The 22,552-nt window shown below is 46.0% G+C and overlaps 1 protein-coding gene across 2 annotated transcripts in view; it reads left to right on the forward strand.

Annotated features, from left to right (window-relative positions):
- Positions 1-4,933, forward strand: part of LOC144818779 (aprataxin-like) — a 239,295-nt gene extending 234,362 nt beyond the window's left edge. For both annotated transcript variants that reach the window (XM_078676519.1, XM_078676520.1), the window contains exon 8: positions 3,739-4,933. In XM_078676519.1, coding sequence (XP_078532645.1) covers positions 3,739-3,887 — 149 coding nt within the window. In that variant the 3' untranslated portion in view covers positions 3,888-4,933. The remainder of the gene's footprint in view (positions 1-3,738) is intronic.
- Positions 4,934-22,552: the final 17,619 nt, after the last annotated feature.

Below are 22,552 nucleotides of genomic sequence, written 5' to 3' on the forward strand. Positions count from 1 at the left end.
AAGATGGACATGGTAGGCGCCGTACCCCTGCAAGGGTATGATCCCCAAGGGAGAACAGTGCTCACGACAGATGCCAGCAACAAGGGGCTAGGTGCCGTGTTGATGCAAAACAGAGGACAAGGAGTGGTAGAGACATTGAGCTTTGCATCCCGTACATTGAGTGACACTGAGAAAAAGTTCAGTGTCATAGAAAAGGAGATGTTGGCTGTGGTGTGGGCAATGACAAGGTTCTGACAATTCCTATGGGGAACACGTTTCCAGTTGAAGACTGATCATAAACCGTTGGTGAAAGTGCTCACCTCCAGTGGGCATGCTAGTGCCACACCCAGAATTTCAAAAATGACTTTGAAGTTTTTGGAATACAGATACGATGTGGAATACATCCTGGGCAGTCGGAATAAAGTGGCAGACTACTTGAGTAGGGCAGCAGCCATGGAGACGGAAGAAGAAGACAAAGAAGGTGGGGAAGAAATGGTAGCATTGATGGATGACCAGGAGAGGATCATTAGCAACCAAGAGTGGGACGAAGCCTACAAAGAAGATCAGGTCATACAGGAGGTGAAGAAGTGCATAGTGAATGGCTGGCCAGAAAAGAAACACCTCAGCGAGAATCTTCGGAAGTATTATGAGGTCAGGGAGGAACTATCAGTGGACGATAAGGGAGTGTTTGTATACAGGGGGGACAAGGTCATCCCCCCAGCAGGAATCGTTCCGAGACTGCTAGCGATACTCCACGAAGGACATCTGGGGATCGGAAAAACAAAACTACGGACCAAACAGGAATACTGGTGGCCAGGCATGGACTTGCAAGCTGAACGATACGTCAGGGAATGCATCCAGTGCCAAGGAGCGGACAAAACGCTTAAGCCATTGAGACCCGCGCTGGGAAAATTCGACTCCCCGAGGAACCTGTGGGAAGAGCTGTCTATTGATATCTTGGGCCCAGTCTTGGATGGACAAGGAACCCAGAGATATGTGTGCGTCCTCATAGACAGATACTCCAAGTGGCCATAAGTGTAAGTGGAAGAAGTGATGGATACTGAGACAATTCTAAGGTTTCTGAATGATACGTTCGTGAGAGAAGGCATTCCCAAATCAATTTTGAGTGATAACGGCCCTCAGTTCACCTAAAAAAAATGGATTCAATTCATGGAAAGGAATGGCATCCTCTCCAAACACACCTCCATATATCACCCGGCTGGTAACGGACTAGTAGAACGCTTTAACCGGGTGGTGATGGGATCTGTGCAAGCGGCGATAATGAGTAAGAAGGACTGGGAGAAGGAAATATGGAAAATGATCTGGGCGTACAGAATCACCCCCACGGGAACAGGGTATAGCTCCTTCCAAATTCTGAGGGGCCGAGATCCTTTCACGAAGGACAACCGAGTGTGGAAAGAGAAAACTGTAACCAGTGAATGGTCCCCGGCAGTGGTTCAGGCGAACTTGGAGAGAGCACAAGCTGTCTACGCCAAGTACTATAACTTACGACGGAATGTGAGAGACACTGGATTAGAGGAAGGCGAATGGGTGAGAGTCAAGATGGCGGTAATGCAAAGGAAGGGGGACAGCAAATACAGTAGACCCCTTCAGGTCAAGGAGGTGTATGATAGAGCTGCCCTGTTGAGCGATGGCAATGTATGGTCTCAAGACCGCATGGCGAGATGCAATAAAGTATTACAGTGGAGCCAGGGTGAGCAGGGGCTGGAAGGGGCAGTGGAGCCCAATGAAGGAAATGAACTCTCCAACTTGGAGGTGGACGCGGAAGATAGAGACTTGGATGAGGAACAGGGCGGCAGAGGTACCCCCAGAATGGAGATGGAGAGGACGGGGAGCCCTGCTGAACTGAGCCACGGAGAAGGCAGTGGAGAGACTCAGGAGAGAGAAGCTACAGCCACCCCGGTAAGGAATACCCGAAGGGGGAGAGCGGTGGTGAGACCATCCAGGTTCCAGGACTATGATATGAGCGATGGACTGTAAGTTTCATGTTTGTTTCGTTGGTAGAAAAAGGGGGAGATATGTAGTGTCAGCGCTCCAGCTGATTTACGTTGCGTGATGACGCAACACGCCCCCCGCCATTTTGTGGATGCACGCGCATCCACATTCGGAGAAACACGAGTGCCGGAATCCGGAGTTAATCGGCTCGGCGCTCTCTGAGTAGGATACCAAGAAAATAGAATCCCTTAAATATATAAAGCGGTGTCCTGTCGTTTCTACTAGCCAGGCCACCATTACAGGTGTCCCCCAGACATCCTCCTGGAAGGCTGGTGCGGGCACTGGCCTACACGGGACTCTTTGTTCTGCTTTAACCCGTTCTGTGCTCGTTGACCGACGCGAGCACTCCCTCCCTGGTGCTGCGAACGACCGTTGGCCGACGCAGCCCCGCCCACTCATCAGAACGTCTGCACCGCGGTGGAATGTCCACCGCCGTTAACGGGTTAAAGTGCAGGTGGGTCCCGCCTGCACTATGAAAGCGGATCGTCAAACAACTGCTCCACCTTTCACTGATGCACCCAGGGCAACGGTGAGTTGGCGACTGCTTAGGAGGCAACCCATTATCTGCATAGAGCCCACGGTTTCAGTTTTCCCCCAGCTCACCCTGATAAATGTGTGTTGTGGTCCTAACAGGTAGAGTGTGCCTTATCTGTAATACAGCTCCAGTTATCCAATCCAATTTGTGCACGTACATTTACGCTCGCTGTAAGAATGTCCACATGTGTTTGTGCTTGATAGCATGATATCAGAATTTCCACACTATTGCAACCACTGGACTATATGCATGCTGTGGGGTACAGGTTTATTCAACCTGTATTGTATGTTAAAGTGTATCTACTCTTTACACGTTTTCTCATTCTTTCGTATGATGTATTTTGTGCTTTATTATTTGTGACCAGACTCACTCAGCAGTATGTGCTTCACTTCGTTCACACTGTGGTCTCAACTCTGAAGTGTTCTCCTGTGTGTGTATAAGTCTGATCAGATTGAAATGTAGTCCACAGCCCGTACACAGTTGTGAAAAGGGTACAGTGTCATGGCTGATTATTATTTCTTTTACTTTTTATGGTAAGGTTGTTGGTATCACTTGCTTTTTAATATCAGTATTGTATGACTAACACGCAAAAACTTCTTAATAACAAATAACATATGCTTTTGGACATGTGCTGAGTTAAAAACTTTAATTTTTTAACACAAAGTTCTATGTATGATTTGCTCACAAGTTTGTGTATTCTTTAACAGTTGCAAGAACAGAGGTTAATGGAAGAATATATGTGATAATTCAGGAAATTGAGAAGATTCATGGTCTTTGAAAATAAAACCGGAAAAAAGAATGTAGTCAAACGGTGGTGTGCAGCACTATTATTGTTTGTAATCTGAGCGGAAATCAAACTGAATAAAATAGAATTACATTTTCAAATTAAATTGAATTTAATTGGTTGCCCGTCACTGGAATCCTCTATCCATAGTTTGTTTGGCTCCCTGCCCACAATACAAACAATGGTGTAAACCAATATGTTGCTCATTTCTTGTTTCATGACAATGATTTAAGCAAATTACTTCTTGGGTGAGACTCTAGAAGGCATTCCAATCTCTAGTACTAGTAAGATAGCGACATTGGTATAAATGGCGATGAACTACATTTGTTTGCATGCTGTAGAGGTTGGGGCTTCAGATACTGCCTATAATGTGCTCCACGGCATGCCCGTTTTGACCATCGTTCATTCTTTTTTTTCCCTCCAGATGTGATTGAGATGGTTAAGCTGAATGGGCAAGTTACAGTAAAAGAAGGCACCTCGGAGCTCCTGAAAGCTCCCCTCAGATGTCACATGTGCAGACAGCAGCAATCCACCATTCCAGAACTTAAAGCTCACCTGAAGATGCATCAGTGACCGTGATGATGCTGGGATCCAGGCTCTCTCCCGCTGGGAGAGCACCCTGAGACTACAGACAAAGGATCTGCTCTATACAAAGTCATACAAATGTTTGTCCCTCCACCTACTCAGTATCCCTAACACATTTTCTATGGATTGCATCAGGTAGAGGATATTTAATCCAGATTACCTCGTCAAAGAACGTTACAGTAAAGAATGACAGTCGCTCAAAACTAGATGCCAAAATAAGTATAGTACTTGGTTGTAGTTTACATTTTTTTTTTACTTTGCCTTTCTTACTTTTTCTGTGTTCTTTATTTTTGTTTGTTAGTGGGGTGGTTTTGTTCTTATTTTCCTGTTTGTTCATATACTTTTCTTGCTAAGCTTCAAATGTATCCTCCACCCGGGTTCTATGGCCTAGTCATGAGAGTGACTTGGTCTGCGGCCACCTCACCATTGAAAAATAGGCAAAGATGGAGAGCAATAGTAAACAGTCTTTCGAATCATGAATAAGAACACCATATTTGTTTTGGTAAGGTTGGACAGAGTTCTATTTGTCGTTTAACACCCTCTCCCCCAAACAAAAGGCACCATTATTTAAAGCGTACATCATTAGTCAAAAAATAAGGCAAAAAGAAAATGGCATCTTGTGTGCAATAACAAATTAGCCGTTCCCTTCTTTTGAAGCCTGTGAAATATATACAAAACACTGGTAGTACTGTAACAAGCAGTATTGTTTCTTAGCTTACTATTAATAAAGGCTCCTGGGGATGGCAAGACTCTGAGAAGCCTTTCTACGAAGTTAATGCTGATGTAGAAATACATTTTATAGTTCAAAGCTATGTAGTGTCTTATGTAATTTATAAAAAACTACAATTCTGTTTTACCATGAAAAAAAACGTGGTGGTTCTGCGTGCTATTAATGGTAGTCGTGAGGTTTACCACGCCTCCATTCATTTTTTGAAAAACAAAATACATTGACTCTATACATTGCTCATAACATTTTTGCTTAGTCTCATTCTACAGTAAAATGGAAAATTCCTTCAAATAAATGATGAAACATCTTCTGAGGGGGAAGCAAGTTTTTTACTTGTGCAATAGTGACATCTCTCTGTAGGGACATCACTAGGTGTATGTAGGACAGTGTGATGGAAAACCAGGTCTCATGTCATTCTCTAGGCAGTGATAGTGCAGGTTTCCATACAGGAAGAAGGGACGGCCGCAGGGAGTTTTTAAATGTGAATCTAGTGAGAGACTGAGTATGCTGGAACTTGTTTCACTCAGCGTGTGTGTGTGCACTTTTCACGTGTGCTTGAAGTGAGAATGTTCAAGTGAATTCTTTGAGTTGGTGTGTGAGGAGAACGGCTGAGGGGGCTTCCAAACAGCATTCAATATGCTTGACTTTGGCTTTGGTTTTGATTTTGATTTTGATTCTATATCACTATCAACTGTTTCACTTGATGAGGGTGGAGTTTGTCTGGCTCCAAGATGGCCGCAGCCTAAGCAAGCTGCAGAGACCGGCATATTAATCCAGCAGGAATCCGCTGAATTCCAAGATCTAAAGGGTGCACCAGCCTGAGAAATGAACAGGCCGAATATTTGCCATCCAACGCTGCCTTTGTTGAAGCAGTTGACCTGCCCCGGGCTGATTGATGATGCCACGCTGCATCGGCGTAGGCATGGCCTACCTAGTTTGCCTGGACGCAGGCCACATGTGCTGGAGCCGCTGAATCTGAGCCCTTGTGTGCTTGCCTGGGACCTCCGCCCGCAAGCTCACGACTGCGAGTGGCTGTACTCTGAGAGGTGTACGAGGCGGTCCACCCTGCGCCTGGGACCCGAGGCGAAAGATGGGCTGCGCAAGCGACCGTATCGCCTGCACTGCTGAGCCTGGAGGTTGGGGGCTGACCGGTGTGGTGGCTTGGCTTTGGTGTGCTCCACCTGACGTGAGGACGTGGAGCAAACCTATTCAGGTGAGGGGAGGCTGCAACTGCGATACGGCCGCGCACACAGATGCCCTCGGAAGTGCCGTACTGGGCCAGACGGCGGAGAAATACGAATACATGGGTAGAGGCGGCACAGGCAGAGCCGGGGCAAAGCAATTAACATCATGCTGTCCTGAGCTATAATCTGCTGCTACTTATCACGGTACTAGGTACTACTGTTAGCCAGTGTATACTACAACAACAGGGCAGCATAATTGAACCAGAAGCACGCTGCAGGAACCCTCTAAAGCAAATTGAACCAAATACAGAGTGTACTACCAGCAACACAATGGGGAAACCAGACAAGATTCAACCAAAGTTGCAGTTTGAGCAACGGAAATCCACCAGGGCAAGAGACGAAGAAGCAGAGCCCTTGTTAGCAGAGCAGGGGGCCAAGACCACTGAGCGAGGAGGGGAATTGTGAACAATACTTACTTATATGCAGTACAATAGATGGTAAAATAGATTCTCTTACGGTCGGTATGGACCGCATGTCAGAACGAATGGATAAACAAGCAGAAAGACTAGACATGGTGGAAAGAAGGGTATCAAAGGCCGAAGATTTACAGGTTGAGATCTCTGGGGTGCAGAAATGAATGGAGGCACTAATGGCGACACTGCAGAACAAAGCAGAAGACCTTGAAGTGTGGTCAAGGCGTAATCAACAGCGACCAGAAGTATGAAACAATTTGTTGAACAGTTAATCATAACACTGCTGGGCTGCAAGATTTTCTCGTCTGTATTCCTAGTTGAACACGCACACCCTTCACTGGCTCCAAGGCTGGCCCCTGGGGCCCCCATCCTGTAATAGCCGACTCCTGAGTTCAGGAGGGTTCAGAGCTTTCCCTGTACCCTGATTTTGCATTACAAGTGCAAGAGGCGCAGAAACAGTTTCCGCCTCTGAAGCGGAAACTGAAGGAGCTCAAAGTAGAATACGCTATACTCTATCCAGCATAACTCAAGAGTGACAATGGAGGGTAAAATGAAAATCTGCAGGGAACCAAATAGCCTGCACCAGATGCTTAAGAAACACCCCAATGCTAAACCTAAGAAACCAGGGCGGGACCTGAATCCAGAGGACAGTGCCCCTCGCAGCGACTTAGATCAACAGGATTAAAGTGTTATATACTGCTCAGAACGTAACAGCACGAGTGTGCACTAGAGGCAATCTGTCCCTGCCAATGAGGGCAGGGAAGAAGATATGACAATGTGTAACGGACATATGTTCCTCACACGGCACAAAGAAAAAAGAACGCTTACACTGGCTGACTGAAGTCAGGGCTAGCACCTATAATTTAGCATGCATAGTATTGGTTAAATAAGTTGGATGCATCACTTATGGTAACAGTCGGTCACCTAAGCACAAGAGCTGGAGTACAGCTCATGGGTATTCACCGCCCCGCGTGTATTACACATAGTTCTTGGTCTGTGGGAAGGGGGGGAAATTTAGGGGAGGGAACAAGGTGCCAGGCAACAGGTTGGGGGACATGGCGTGGGAGGGGGAGGGGGTAACTACACATGAGCAAGCAATTGCCTTAAGTAGCCAAGTGGAGGTAAACGTGAGGAAAACATGTTCTATACTAGATTCTATAATCCAAGAGATACATGCTGAGCGTAATTATGACCAAACCGCCCTGCAGAATTCAAGCAGCGCCTCCTTAAGTTTTCTGAAATGGAATATCAGGGGGTTAAACGACCAGCGTAAAAGCCGCAAAATTGTTCTTTATCTACAAAGACACAATGTAGATGTTGCTATATTACAAGAGACGCACCTGGCGCCTCACCCAGGGCTGCTGTCACAGAGTAGAATGAAGGATACTGTGTTGCTGCAGGATTCACATCACATGCACGAGGGGTCCTGGTGTGGGCACACTGCAGAGCTGCTATACAAATTCAGGAAGTATGTGTGGATCCTGTGGGAATATATTTGCTAGTCGCTGTCGCAGAGACAACCTGGATGAGTTCTTAGTAGGTATTTACAGCCCAAATTATGACGACCACCAATTCTACTGTTCCCTAAATGGTAAACTAGCGACGTATGTGAATATACCACACCTTTAGGGTAGGGATTTTAATTGAGTGCAATTTCCAGACCTACAAAGATCCAGGGGTCAACCCAGGAGGCCATCAGCTGCAGCGAAAACAAAAGCTGCAATTGCAAAAGCAGACGGGTTGGTAGATGTCTGGCGCTATTGATCACCGCAAGGTAGGGAATATACCCATTATTCGTCAATACACAACATACACACCCATATAGACTACTGGCTTTCTTCAAGGAGCCTTTTGCCCTTTATACACAACTGCATACACTTACCGCGCACATACTCAGATCGTTCACCAGTTAATAGGTTCCTCACCTGGCGATTCCTGCAATATTCATTATTAGACGCAGCGTTCCGTGAGGAACTAGCGCAATCAATAGACTAATATTTCCAAACTAATCTTAGGAGTGTAACCCACATGGCCACTATTTTGGACGTGTTTAAGGCCTATATTCGTGGTGTGACAATTTTGAGACATGCTGTGGTGCTCCGGTCCTTAAGGGAATGAAGGCTAAAACTTGAAAAAGAATTGAGTATACTGGAGAGTGCCACGCAGAGAGTGCCCGAGAAGTTGGCACAGATTAGAAGGAAGTAGATAAATATAATGAACTGGCACAATCCAAGATAATTCACTTAGGGAAATATGCTATTGCCAGAGTATATGGAGAAGGGGAGAGACCTACTGTCACATTGGCCGCACTGACTGGTCCTCAAAGGGGGATAGTGAGGTGTTGACACTACAGGCCGACAGCGGCGTGCAGGTATGTGGTGCTCCACAGATTGTCGAACGATTCTGCACCTATTATGTGGAGCTATATACCTCCTTTGGCCTCAATACAGAGTGGTCTACTGAGGATTACTTAGCACACATTGCAATGAAGTGGCTGTCTAACTCCCATAGGGAGCAACTAATGGCCTCCCTTCGCCCTACTGAAATCACAGCTGCGTTAAAAGAAATGCACAATAACAAACCACCTGGTTCGTACGGCTTTATGGTGGCCTTCTACAAGGCATACCAGGATCGACTGGTCCCACACCTAGTCAATCTCTTTAAGGAGATTACTAGAGATGGTTTTATGCCCCTGACAATGCATGAAGCCATATTGATTACGCTGTTGAAACCCAGGAAGGCACCTGAACAATGCTCCTCATATAGTCCATTGTCACTACTCAGTACTGACAGAAAACTCCACTATAATTTTGGCGAATAGGCTTGCTCCTCTGCTACCGGGGATGGTGGGCCCGGAGCTGTCCGGATTTGTCCCTGGTAGTTCCCTAATGAGCAATCTGCGTACCCTGTTTTTCACAATTACCCGAATAGATCCTAACACCCGGGCGTCGGCTGTTTTCTTGGAAGCTGAAAAAGCATTCAACTCTGTTGAGTGGAGTTTTCTATTAGCGGTGTTGAGATCGTGTTGAAGTTGGCGAGGTATTTCTGAAACTGGTAGAAGTATTATATGAGAAACCAATGGCACAAGTGTGTGAGAATGGCTCACTATCCGTCCAAATTTCAATCACAAGGGGTATAAGACAAGAATGTCCACTCTCCCCATTATTATATGCATTGGTGGACGAACCCTCAGCATGAGCAATGCAGAATACCATGCACACCTTGGCATTAGATTTCCGCAATACAATTTAATAATACCTGCATATGCGGATGACACATTATTATATATGAGAAACCCAGAACATAACTTAATGCCAATGCTACAAAGGTTGAGAAATTTGGCAGCCTCTCTGGATTATGCATAAACTGGAACAAATCACTTTTATTCCCACTCACTGCCTCCACTACTCCCGTTCAGATGGAATACTCCTTAACATGGACCACTCAATCTGTACTTTGTCTCGGGGTCCAGGTGCACACAGATAGCTGTCTGCGAAAACTATGGTCGGGCAGTTCAGCCTCTCACAGAAACTATAGAAATATGGATTAGGCTAACACTATCCTTATTGAGATGCATTACACTCATGAGAAAGATAGTATTACTGCGCTTTTTCTTTCTTAACATACCAATCCTACTACCAAGGACGCTACTCCACACCCTCCACACTTTACTAATCAGGTTGGCTTGGGTGGCCAAACAAGCCCCGTACAATGGGGAACACTAGTAAAACCCTACTCAGCAGGAGGGCTTAATGGCCCAGACCACGAAACATATTACAGTGCAGCACAGCAAATCCATGCATATTACTGGATTCATGGCCCACGTGAACTGCCACATTTGTACTTGGAAAGAGAAGAAGTAAGTCCACCTACTCTCCCACAATACTTACTCTCCAAACCACAGCGGCGATTCCATGCTATTGACCCCATAGGGAGCACCAGATACCAATTGCGCAAGACCACAGATACACAGAAGATTACACTTCTTCATTCCCCTAAACTACCTGTGGAGTGGTGTGGCTGGTTCTCCTCAAGGAAAGAAAAGGCAGTAATACAGGTACCTCACATATTAAAAATAAAAAACAATGGGGACCTGTTCACAAATGGGGTGGTCCGTACCTGGGAGCAGATGCAAATACAAGCACCCTAGACATCGCTACTCACTAGATACTATTAGTTTGAGGCATATGAGCTGCATATTGTACACTATGCATAGATCGCCACCTAGTGTTGGGCCCGGATGTTTGCATTTTGTTGTTGTCCTGAAAAGTTCTTTGGAAGTCACGAGATAGGTGACTCCTCCTTAGGACCACATTGCGCATGGGCATCGGCTCCATCCCCAGATTGTTTTTTTCTGCCATCGGGCTCGGATGTATCTCCTGCGCTCCGGTTTGGAACCAGGTTTCCTTCGGTGCGCAATCCTCACCCAGTTCGACGGTATTGTCTCGATCGCGATCTACCACGCGATTCTCAACTAACTTCGAAGTCTTCGATTCCGGTCGTCGACGAAGGCCTTCGGGCCTACATAGGCCTCACCTTCTGGCTCATGGAAAGGATGCCATTCAAGAAGTGTCCTCAATGTGTGTCGAAGTTTCCCCACACCGACCTTACATGAGGTGTGCAACCTGTGCCTTTCACCGGAGCACGAGGCCAAAGACTGTTTGGCGTGCGCCTCATTCCGCTCCAAGAAGACGATCCAGGACCGACGAGCTCGAAGAACTATGGCTCGCTCGTCAGCTCCGATTCCCGACGACATCTTCGAGGAGGGCGTCAACGTGCCAGAACACCAGCACGACGAAGAGAGTATCGGATCATCAGATGCCGAAGACTCCGACGTCTAGGAGGTCACGCCAGCTCAACGGGTCGTAAGTAAGACCGTCAACCCCACCCCTTCCTCGACACCATCTAAAAAGGCTTCGGTCACACCTTCACCTTCGGCCTCGGGTGCACACCGAGAGACTGCTTCTAACGCCCCACCTTTGGGCCCGGTAAAGAGGACCATAAGGCCTTCAGGCGCCTCGGGCTCGAGCCAGCCTACTTCCGGTGCCGACCCAGTACCGACACCGAAGAAAAAGCCATCTTCCTCTTCCACCTCGACCGTTGCTTCGACACCCAAGCATACAGCGCCGAAGACTGGCAGCGGTGCGTCGACAACGAAACCACACCCGTATCCGAGTAAAAAATCAACCAAAGCTCCAGACTCACACGCATCGGAGCCGAAAAAACCCTTGGAACCGAAAAAACAGGTTCCCATTAAAGACACTTCGAAAGGGCACACTTATAAGCCAACTGCCGACTCGATGCCTAAAAAACCTACGGAGCCGAAAATTTCAACGCCAAAGGATTCATCAAGCTCACAAGAGCTTTTTATACTGGATCCACAACAAAAAACCCTTGTAAAAGATCCCAAAACTGGACAATTGACTCTCAGCTCCAAGAAGAGACCACTTGAGGCGCCAGCACCTCCTCCCCCTGCAAAGAAGATAGACATTGCAACCTCTCCATTAAGGGTCCCTTCTCCTCCACCTCCGCATGCTGTTCCTACTCATACACCTCCTCCACCACATATTCACCTACACCATCTCCTAACCCAGACGATGATGTACACACAGACTCTGATTATGAAGGTGGGGGTGCACATTACCCACCACACACTAATAGTTCCCCTCGGTCACCTAATCCATGGGATTATTACAACACCCCTGATGTGCCCTATGTCCACAGGATGGTGTCTATCCTTCCAGTCCTTCCCCACCAGAGGACACCATAGGTTTTAACCTGCTAGTCCAGAGAGCTGCACAATATCATGGGGTGGACTTACACACTGATGCAGTGGAGGAAGACTTCCTATTAGACACTTTTGACACAACACAAAGGTCTACGGCCATCTTGCCAATGCTTAAGGGCGTCATCAAGCACGCAACAGAGGTCTTTAAAGACCCCGTTAGAGCTAGAGTTCTCAATCCCCGCATTGAGAATAAATATAAAGCTGCCCCTGCAGACCCAGCTTATATTAAAGGCCCGGCACAATTAGATTCTTTGGTGGTATCCAATGCACGTAAACGTGCTAATTCCCAAACAGGTGAAGCCTCACCACCAGACAAAGAGTCTAAACTTCTTGACGCTTCTGGCAAGAGAACTGCGGCACAAGCAGCTAACATCTGGCGCATTGCCAACACTCAGGCCTTGCTGGCAAGATATGACAGGGCACATTACGACAAACTAGAGTCCCTAATGCAGCATCTACCAGACAAATACAAAAACAGGGCTAATGAACTTATACAGGAAGGTAAAAATATCACTAATACTTCCATCCATTGTGCCCTAGACGCTGCAGATACTGCCTCAAGGGCAATCAATACCAGCACCTTACTACGCAGACATGCCTGGCTACGCATTTCAGGTTATAAACCTGAGGTGCAAAACTCTATACTCAATCAGCCATTTGATGAAACACATTTATTTGGCCCAAATGTTGACGTGTCTTTGGAAAAAATGCTAAAAGCCCCCTACACTGCAAAATCAATGGGAGCCTTAAAGCAGCAACTCCCAGACGTTCTTTTCGTCGCTCATCGTACAGAGGCAACACAAGAGGCTACTCCTCAGAAAGTCCCTCCTCTTCCTACAAGACCCCTGGCCAATCCACATTCACCAAGGGCTACCAGAGAGGGGGTTACAGGGGTAACAACTACAAAGGCAGAGGCAAAAACAACACCTCCCGCTCTGCCTCCACCCCTACCCAATGACTTTCCTCCCCTTCCCCCCCAACATTCCACTCCTGTGGGGGAAAGACTCCCAACAGTTCCTGCCTGCATGGATCAACATCACATCAGACAGGTGGGTGCAACAAATTATTCACTCAGGTTACTGTCTAGAATTAACATCTACCCCCCCAAACATACCACCCAAACAGCGTCCAATGTCACAAGAACATCTGTCACTGTTAAAGCAAGAAGTGGTATCTCTGCTGGAAAAAAGTGCAATAGAACCAGTTCCTCTGCACCAGCAAAACAAGGGGGTTTACGCTCTATATTTTCTAATCCCAAAGAAGGACGGCTCTCTAAGGCCTATTCTAGACCTCAGACCGCTAAACATATATATATACAGTCAGACCATTTTCACATGGTCACACTCCAGCAAGTCCTTCCTCTCTTGTCACAAAATGACTTCCTGGCTACTCTAGACCCCAAGGACGCATACTTCCACATTCCCATTCACAAAGCTCGCAGGAAGTATCTCAGATTTGTAATAGACGGGCAGCACTACCAGTTCAAAGTACTCCCATTCGGAGTCACAACAGCACCAAGGGTCTTCACCAAGTGCTTGGCAGTGGTGGCAGCGCATCTAAGAAGACAGCACATCCATGTCTTCCCGTACCTCGACGACTGGCTCATAAAAGCCAGCTCATACAATCAATGCCTGGAACACACTCATGCCACCATCCACCTGCTCCACAACTTGGGGTTCACAATAAACCACACCAAGTCTCATCTACAGCCATCCAAAGTACAACAGTACCTAGGTGCCACAATAAGCACCTCAACAGCGCTGGCTTATCCCACCCCAGCAAGGATAGCCAGCATGCAAACTCTCCTAGCAAAGTTTCAGCTACATCACTCCCTCCCAGCACGAGTGTTCATGCAACTCATAGGGATGATGGCCTCTTGCATCTTCATAGTGCCCCATGCAAGACTTCAAATGCGTCCGCTACAAGAGTGCTTATCACGTCAATGGAACCAGGCTCAAGGTCAATTAACAGACCTAGTGTTGGTAGACGGTCAAACTCATCGCTTTCTGCAGTGGTGGAACACCAAAAACCTTTCCAAGGGACGACCGTTCCTAGAGCCAGTTCCCCAAATAATCTTGACTGCGGACGCATCGCTCTCCGGCTGGGGAGCCCACCTATTGCAACACACCATGCAAGGCAGGTGGACACTGCAACAAAAGTTACTCCACATCAATCACTTGGTGTTGCTAGCAGTATTCCAAGCACTAAAAGCTTTCCAGAAGCAAGTAGCAAACATAGCGGTGTTAGTCCGCACGGACAACATGACAGCAATGTATTACATACAGAAGCAAGGAGGCACACACTCCCTGCAGCTATCTCAACTAGCACAAGAAATATGGAGGTGGGCCATACCTCAGAACATATTCCTTGTAGCCCAACATGTCCCAGGAGTACAAAATACTATAGCGGATCTGTTAAGTCGTCAAACACAACAGACCCACGAGTGGGAACTTCATACGCAAGTTCTTCAGCCATTCTTTCAGAGGTGGGGACAACCTCAGATAGACCTCTTTGCCACCCACAAACGCAAAATGCCCAAGCTTCGCCGCCAGATATCCACACCCACTGTCCAAAGGCAATGCGATATGGATGAATTGGTCAAACAGATTTGCGTACGCTTTTCCACCTCTACAACTCATGCCACTAGTAGTACGCAAACTACAGCAGCATTCTCTGACCCTCATCCTAGTTGCTCCAACATGGGCCAGACAACCGTGGTACACCACACTGCTACAACTGTCTGTGGTACCACACCAAAAACTGCACCTCTCTCCACACCTCTTAACACAGAACCGTGGAGAGATCAGACACCCGGACCCAGCTCAGCTCAACCTTGCGATCTGGCTCCTGAAGTCCTAGAATTTGGATATCTGAACCTTCCTCCAGACTGCATGAATGTCATTAAAGAAGCTAGACGTCCTACCACTAGGGCATATTATGCAGCCAAGTGGAAACGATTTGTAATTTATTGTCATAACAGCGACATTAATCCTTTATATGTGGCTATTCAACTCATCATAGGTTACTTACTGCATCTTCAAAGATGTAACTTAGCCTACACGTCTAGTAGACTACATCTTGCTGCAATAGCAGCATATCTGCAAAATAGACAACATCTATCTCTGTTCAGAGTGCCTGCCATTAAAGCCTTTATGGAAGGCCTTAAAAGAATAATTCCTCCCAGGGTACCACCTTCAACTGTATGGAATGTAAACGTCGTTCTCACACGGCTAATGGGGCCTCCCTTCGAACCCCTGCACAAATGTGAATTACAATTTTTAACCTGGAAGGTTGCGTTCCTAGTAGCTATTACGTCCCTACGCAGAGTTAGTGAACCACAAGCACTAACCATTCAAGAACCCTTTTTGCAAATGCATCAAAATAAGGTTGTTCTGCGTACCAATCCAAAGTTCCTGCCTAAAGTCATTTCTCCATTCCATCTCAATCAATCTGTGGACCTGCCCGTTTTCTTCTCGCAACTAGTCAGTAGCAGAAAGAGCTCTTCACACTTTAGATGTCAAATGAGCGTTGCTATACTACATAGAAAGAACACAACCCTTTCGTAAGACAAAACAACTTTTTGTGTATTTCTCACCACCACACAAGGGCAATCCCATTTCAAAATCTGGAATAGCTAGATGGATTGTCAAATGCATACAGACTTGCTACCACAAAGCTAAACATACGCTATCTGTTCCTCCTAAAGCCCACTCTACCAGAAAGATAGGGGCTTTAATGGCATTTTTAGGGAACATTCCCCTAGACGACATCTGCAGAGCAGCCACATGGACTACACCGCACACATTCACAAAACACTATTGTGTAGATGTGCAAACAAAACAACAAGCTAATGTGGGCCGGCTGTTCTCAAAACCTTATTCCAAACTATTGCAACAGATAGGGGTGGTCGCCACTAAGAGTGGGTACTGCTATATAATCTATGCATAGTGTACAATCTGCAGCTCATATGCCTCGAACGGAAAATGCTACTTACCAGTATGCATCTGTTCTTGGCATGTAGAGCACAGAGTTGTACACGCCCACCCACCTCCCCGGCTACCCTTATCTGTTCCAGTATTATCTTAATTAGATACAAATTACACGGGCATCCTTCCTATTCTTGCAAAGCTCCATCATTTCCCTAATGGCGAAAAACAATCTGGGGATGGAGCCGATGCCCATGCGCAATGTGGTCCTAAGAAGGAGTCACCTATCTCGTGACTTACAAAGAACTTTTCAGGACAACAACAAACTGCAAACATCCGGGCCCAACACTAGGTGGCGATCTATGCATAGTGTACAACTCTTGCAGCTCTACATGCCAAGAACAGATGCATACTGGTAAGTAGCATTTTCCTTATCTAGTTAGACAGTCGCTGCACGCTCAACTGGGAGAAGAAATTACAGAGCCACAGGAGTTTGCTTTGTTGACACATTTTTTGCAAGCCCAGTCCCGGCAGCGCAGTATCTCAATATTATATACACTTGCAAGAACTGAACGCAACCCCACCCAGACAGAATCATGTAAGTAATGGCAGGAAGAACTAGGTATTGATATATCAGAGGAACAGTGATTATACTGCTGCTCGGTCAAAAACACTATCTTGCAAAACGGCCGACATCATTTAATACACTTCAAATATCTCCACAGAGTGTATTACACCCCAGCTCAACTGCATACATATAGGTTATGGGAAGACACTAGCTGCATGAGATGTGGCGTCAGAGAAGGTAATTTTACTCATCTAGCCTGGGACTGTCCTGGGATCTGTGCGTTCTGGGCTACAGTAGCCCGGGCACTACAAGACATTGTCTGTTACACCATTAGTCGACCCTCTGGGATATGGCATAGAGGTGCCTCGGGCATCCTGAAGACTGGTAGCACTTGGCATATTACTCTCAAAAAGGAGAGTGGCCATGCGATGGATGAAGGGGCCACCGCCCACATTAGCAGAGTGGTTCACTAACCTATTGTACGACAATACACAGTCCAACAACTACAATGCCCTTAGGCCGTTAAGCTGCAGACCGCGGGATATCTGGGAACTATATCAAGCATTCCTTAGATGTAGGGCAACAGATGAAGTGGAAAGGGGAGAACAAGACAATAGGGGGGGGAAGATTAAACCCATAGTGAGGCACATGGATACACCCACTCGCTACAGGAGTGATCGGATATGCAACTCTTGAAAGTGATATGCTAATGCTGGGTGATCAATGTTAGCTGGTCTGTTTCAAAATGTATAGAGTATGTCATATGTATTGTCTACCCAACTGACACATACCTATACTGTCTCGCTCAATGACTCTGGAAATGTTTCTCCTTTTTTTTTATTATGACGTTTCCTCCTGTTATGTATGGCATGATACTACGAACATGGCTACTGTAATGGTTAAATGGGTATAAATAGAAAAATAAAGTTTTTTTAAAAAACAATTCCACTTGATAAGCTATTTGAGTATTTTTGAATTTTCTGTGGTGGGAAGCACCAAAAATACTTTTGAAACTTTGTACGTGTGAGGCATTTTCTTGGGGTTCTTGGACAATTAGTGGTTACTCTTCAGTATCATGTGTGGTTACTGTTGTTGACTATGGGTACCTCAAGTTCACTCAATCCACTCTATTTGGATAGACAAGATAATAATTTTGGGCTCTTTTTAATTGAAAGTAAACAGTCAAGTTATACTGTAACTGTCCTCGCATTAAAGTTCCTTCTAGGTAGGTAATTTATAAATTGGATACAACCCCAAAAATTGTTACTGGTTAGGCGTGGTAGGCAATAGATTTTCTGGAACATCTCAGGGATCTTCGTAAATACACGAGATAATATTTTGTGAGACTTTTTACCCCTCACGGAATTTAGGTTTGTGTATGGTATACGGATCTTAGGAACCTGGATTAAAATCTGGTACTTGCCCTTTATTGTCAAATGTTTTTATACAGATATGTCCACTACCCTAATCTACTATGGTTTGACCTTCTAGTCCTAATTTCTCTTCTGTCTACCATTGTAAGCCCTTCGTGCCCTCATTTATCTACTGTCTTACCCCATACCGTTTTCTATATTGAGCAAGCAAACCCCACCATAGCTCCATTCAACTGTGTCCACTTTCTTATCTACCAATTCTTTTTTCATCTTCTCTCTTGCTAGACAGCTCCATTAAATCTTTTGTTCACAATGGTACCTTTAGTCTCTCCTTCAAAAACACTGTTATTTTACAATTACTCAAAAATCCTTTGTGCTCTCTAAGGGCTTAATTATGAGTCGAGGGGTGGCAGTATACCTGAGGAAGCGGAAAATATTTGCCAGTCCCTATCTAGATGTCTGGCTGATCTAAGCCTCAACACTACTGTAGGTTATGTGCTTATATCAGACAATCCTGTCTTTACCTTTTGGTCGTGTTTGAGAGTCAGCCATATGAAATCAACATTTGTACCAGTCTGGTCCATCCAGTACCTAGGTGCTGTATTGGATATACTTGTGTCACAGGAGAGACAATGAGCTCTCTGTCTTATTTGCAGTAATCTTTTAAAGACAGTGAATCTGACTGTTTTTCAGATAGTGTCTCTTTTGGGTCAGTGTTTTTCCTACACTTGCAAATATACTACTCGTAAATCCCTTTGTGAATACCAAATAATTTAAAACTTAGACAAAATGTACGTTTACCTTTGTGAATTAGCCCAAACTGTCCATCAACCTCAACTTCCTATGCTTCAAAATGGAAAAGGTTGGTCGTGGCTGTGGCAAGGACCCATGCACACAGATACTCACTGAGCAATGTGAACTGGCCACTTTCCCCTGACAAATTTGCGGGCCACAATGGCCATCGGTGAGCCAATGTGGAACCATGTGTGGCAGTGAATGAAAATGTCAACAATCATCAGAGGGGGTCTGGGCTGCTGCTTGATGCACAGGGGTCACCAGAATCTGAAGATAAAGGGCTGCCTCCCCTCCTCGTGAAGACGCTTGTAGGCAATCCAAGATGGTGGACTCAGTGTGCCTCAAACCATAGGGCTGATTGTCACGGCACAGCCTCTCGATCTGCTGATGGTAGGAGTCCAACACACACCCTGTGAGATCACTGGTTGTTTCACCCTTCCTCGGAGGGGTAGGGCACCTTCACGGCTACATTGACAGGTCAGAAGCAGCACAAAACAATGAACCAGGACAGAGACTGAATCAATACGCTACAGCCTATTATAGTAAAGACAAGCCACAATTGAGGATTGAGAACATGACGACTCATGGGAGAGCACAGACCTCCCATGACATCAGACTAATGAACATCTCTCCTGGATTTTGACCATTACCGTAACTGCTTTCATAGTGCCGACATGATTAAGTCAGCAGCCAGGTTCAAAGCAGCTAAAGTCCAACATCATAAGAAATGGTTGCTGCCCCTAAGTCCCAACTCAAACTGACTGAGACTTTGTGAAATATCACCAGCCGAGCTCCTCTACTCAAGTCACTAATTAAGTGAATCTAGATGCACCATCCACGTGGTGACATCCACTTTCTGATACTGAAATTTCAAAAAGAGATTGGAGCAATACATCACATGTTTGCAAAAACCACTTCCAAACTGGCTCCCAAGATGCAGAAGTTGAAACTAGAAGAGACAAACTAGAAACAGCAGAAGTGGAAGAGGCTCATGAGAGCTATGAACTGGAAATCAGTTGATAGTTTCGAAAGCAAAAGGGCATCTAGAAACTTAGCTCAATCTTTTCACCAATTTCCAAGAATGTGTAATGTCAGCACTCTTGCTTTTTGAAGTTCTCATAGAGATGCTTCCACCTAGAGTGGAGCTCAGGACTCCTGTATGCCTTCCTGAGTTCTGAAGAAGATCAGTTACGACTTGGCCCAAGTCATCCAAGTGGGTACCTGGAACTCCTGGACATGAGCAGCTGCCCTTCGATCAAGCTGCCGTTTCAGGAGGATCTTCTGTTGAAGCAGAAGGGCAGAGTGCTGCACCTGGGCCTGTACAATCTGCATCTTCCTGCTTGGAGACTTAGTGGCAGCCGTTGACCTGATTTGACCTTCCTCCTGAGATAGTTAATTTCATCTTGGTGGATAGCCGTCCCTCTACAAAGTCATTATATGCCAGTCCTTGGGACAAATTTGTGGTTTGTTGTAGTTCCTGCCAGATTTGCCCACTGCAGGCCAAGCTGTCTGTTGTTTTATTGTTTGCTTTGTCCTTGGTCTGGCAAGGACTTTATTTGGACACTTTTAAAGGCTGCATACCAACTTTATTTCGGTTGCCAGATCACCCTTCATTGTTTCAATCACCCACTGTGATCAGATTTTTGAAAGGATGCAACATTTGTTTCCACCAAAGTCCTTTGTGATGCCACTGTGGGATTTAAATGTAGTCCTTACTGTTTTAATCTGTACTTCCTTTGAGCTGAAGCACTGTTATCCATTACGTTTTCTGACCCCCAAATAGTCTTCCTCACTGCCATATTGTCAGCTCGGAGTGAGAGTGAGCTTAAGACTCTTTCTATACATCCACCTTATACCATGTTCTCCCCAGATAAGCTGATGTTGAGGACCCGAGCTGCTCTTCTACCCAAAACTTTAACACTGTTTTAGGTTGGTCAGGCTGTCACCCTTCTGATGTGCTTTGTTCTCCTCAAAATAGGATGGGAGACTCCTTTGTTTGGACCCCACAATAGCACTTAGTTTTTACATAGATCGCACCAAAGACCAGCTGTTTGAAGGGTTTGCTGGTGCGAAGAAGGTCAAGACAATGCAGAAGCAGACATCTCTTGATGGATTGTGCTCTGCATAGTGATTTGCTACACATTGGCTAAGAAGCTGCCTATGTCGGGTCTACGGGCTCAGTCAACTAGAGTCAAAGCTGCTACAACTGCATTTGCATGTAGCCTGACATAGGCATTTTTGTCCACTTAGTGCTGCAGAACCTTTTGATATGAGCCAGTTCACAGACCCACCATCTCGGCAGGTATTGCTATGGTTCCTGTTCACAATATGAGGAATCTGTAGTTAGATTCATCCTTCAGAGGAAACACTTACTTTCCTTCAGTAATGCTCCTTCTGATGGATACTCTTTCCAACCTAGATTGCGCACCGACTGTCCCCATTCTGTGAACTCGACAGTTCTCCTTATAAAAACGCCCCACTCTAAAGATCTACATACTGATCATGACAATTTACTGATGGGCTCTGCATCTGAGGGTGCCGACGGCCTAAGAAAGCAACTGTCGTCAGCATGCATTTGTGGCTTTTATATGTGGCTCCGCTCATCACTTCCGGAATGAACCACAACACCACCTACCGGCGCGAAGGAGTGCTGCTTTGAAGTTTCCGGATCCAATTTGAGCCTGTGAAATATTCTCAAGGTGAGGAATCTGCAGTTAGAATATCTCCCAGAAACAGCATTACCATTATGTCTCCATTTAGGGAATCAATGGTTTCTATTAAACTAAAAATGTATAACATGGGCTCCAGTCCATGATTCTACATGGTGTCCTTTTAGTTTAGTTGTTAAAATGTTAATGAGAAAGAAAGCGTGTGCTGTCACTTTGATGGACCAAAGCTTTACTTCATATTTTCATTTACCTGCTGCCCTGCAAGGAATACTCTTCAGGCTTTATTTGTTGAGCTTCCAGCCGCAGTATTTACATTTCACACTCTATGTCCGGCACATTTTCCATAGGGCACCAAAGCACCTGCTTCCTCGCTGGACTGTGCCGTGATAGAGCCAGACCATGTGGTCCTGCCTGCTCTCATGTCCACCTGCCACACTACTCCCTGTGTCAGCTGTGGAGATGTTCTATTTCCACCCTCCTCCCCTCCCACAATGATTCCCCACAGGTGCGTGAGAGAGTTCACATTGCATAAGGGAACCACTCTACACAGGGTTGTGCTGCTTAGGCACGATGTGGACTCCCCTGGGGCAGAAGACAATCTTTCTCTTACAGCCCCTTCCTTTAGACAAAAGGGACAGTGTGGTTGAGTGCAAGATTGTGCATTGGACCAAACTTAAAACGTAGTTTTGTTATCGAATGAGCAGTTGTGCACAGGAAGTTTTATTGGCAGAGATGCTACCCGCAGCCCCATGGTACTCGCTGCTGGGCCAAGTGCCACAGCCCCACACAATTGTATAATATGATATCTCTTTCTTCCTTGATGGAGCAATTTTAACATGGTTGGTGGTGTTTCTCATCCTTCTCCTGGTTGTAGCCACCAGTACCAACAGCAAGGGACCTTCTGTGCACAATGTTTTCATGAGGATTTTCTTCTTACAGCCTCTGGCACAACTGCTCCTTCCTCTATACATCAACAGCTTTGCTGTCGGGGTGCAGGTTTGCCATCCTGCCCAGCCCTGGTGATCGTCTTTTCTTGCCACTTCATCAGTAGCACCGATAATACCCTTCACAATGGACACCCCTTCTCTTTCTGCAATTCCCAGCCACCTAGCCTGGTAACTGTGCACATCAATAGTCCACTGTACTTATG

The sequence above is a fragment of the Lissotriton helveticus genome, chromosome 2_1 (genome assembly GCF_964261635.1).
Source record: "Lissotriton helveticus chromosome 2_1, aLisHel1.1, whole genome shotgun sequence".
In the NCBI taxonomy this organism is placed as follows: domain Eukaryota; kingdom Metazoa; phylum Chordata; class Amphibia; order Caudata; family Salamandridae; genus Lissotriton; species Lissotriton helveticus.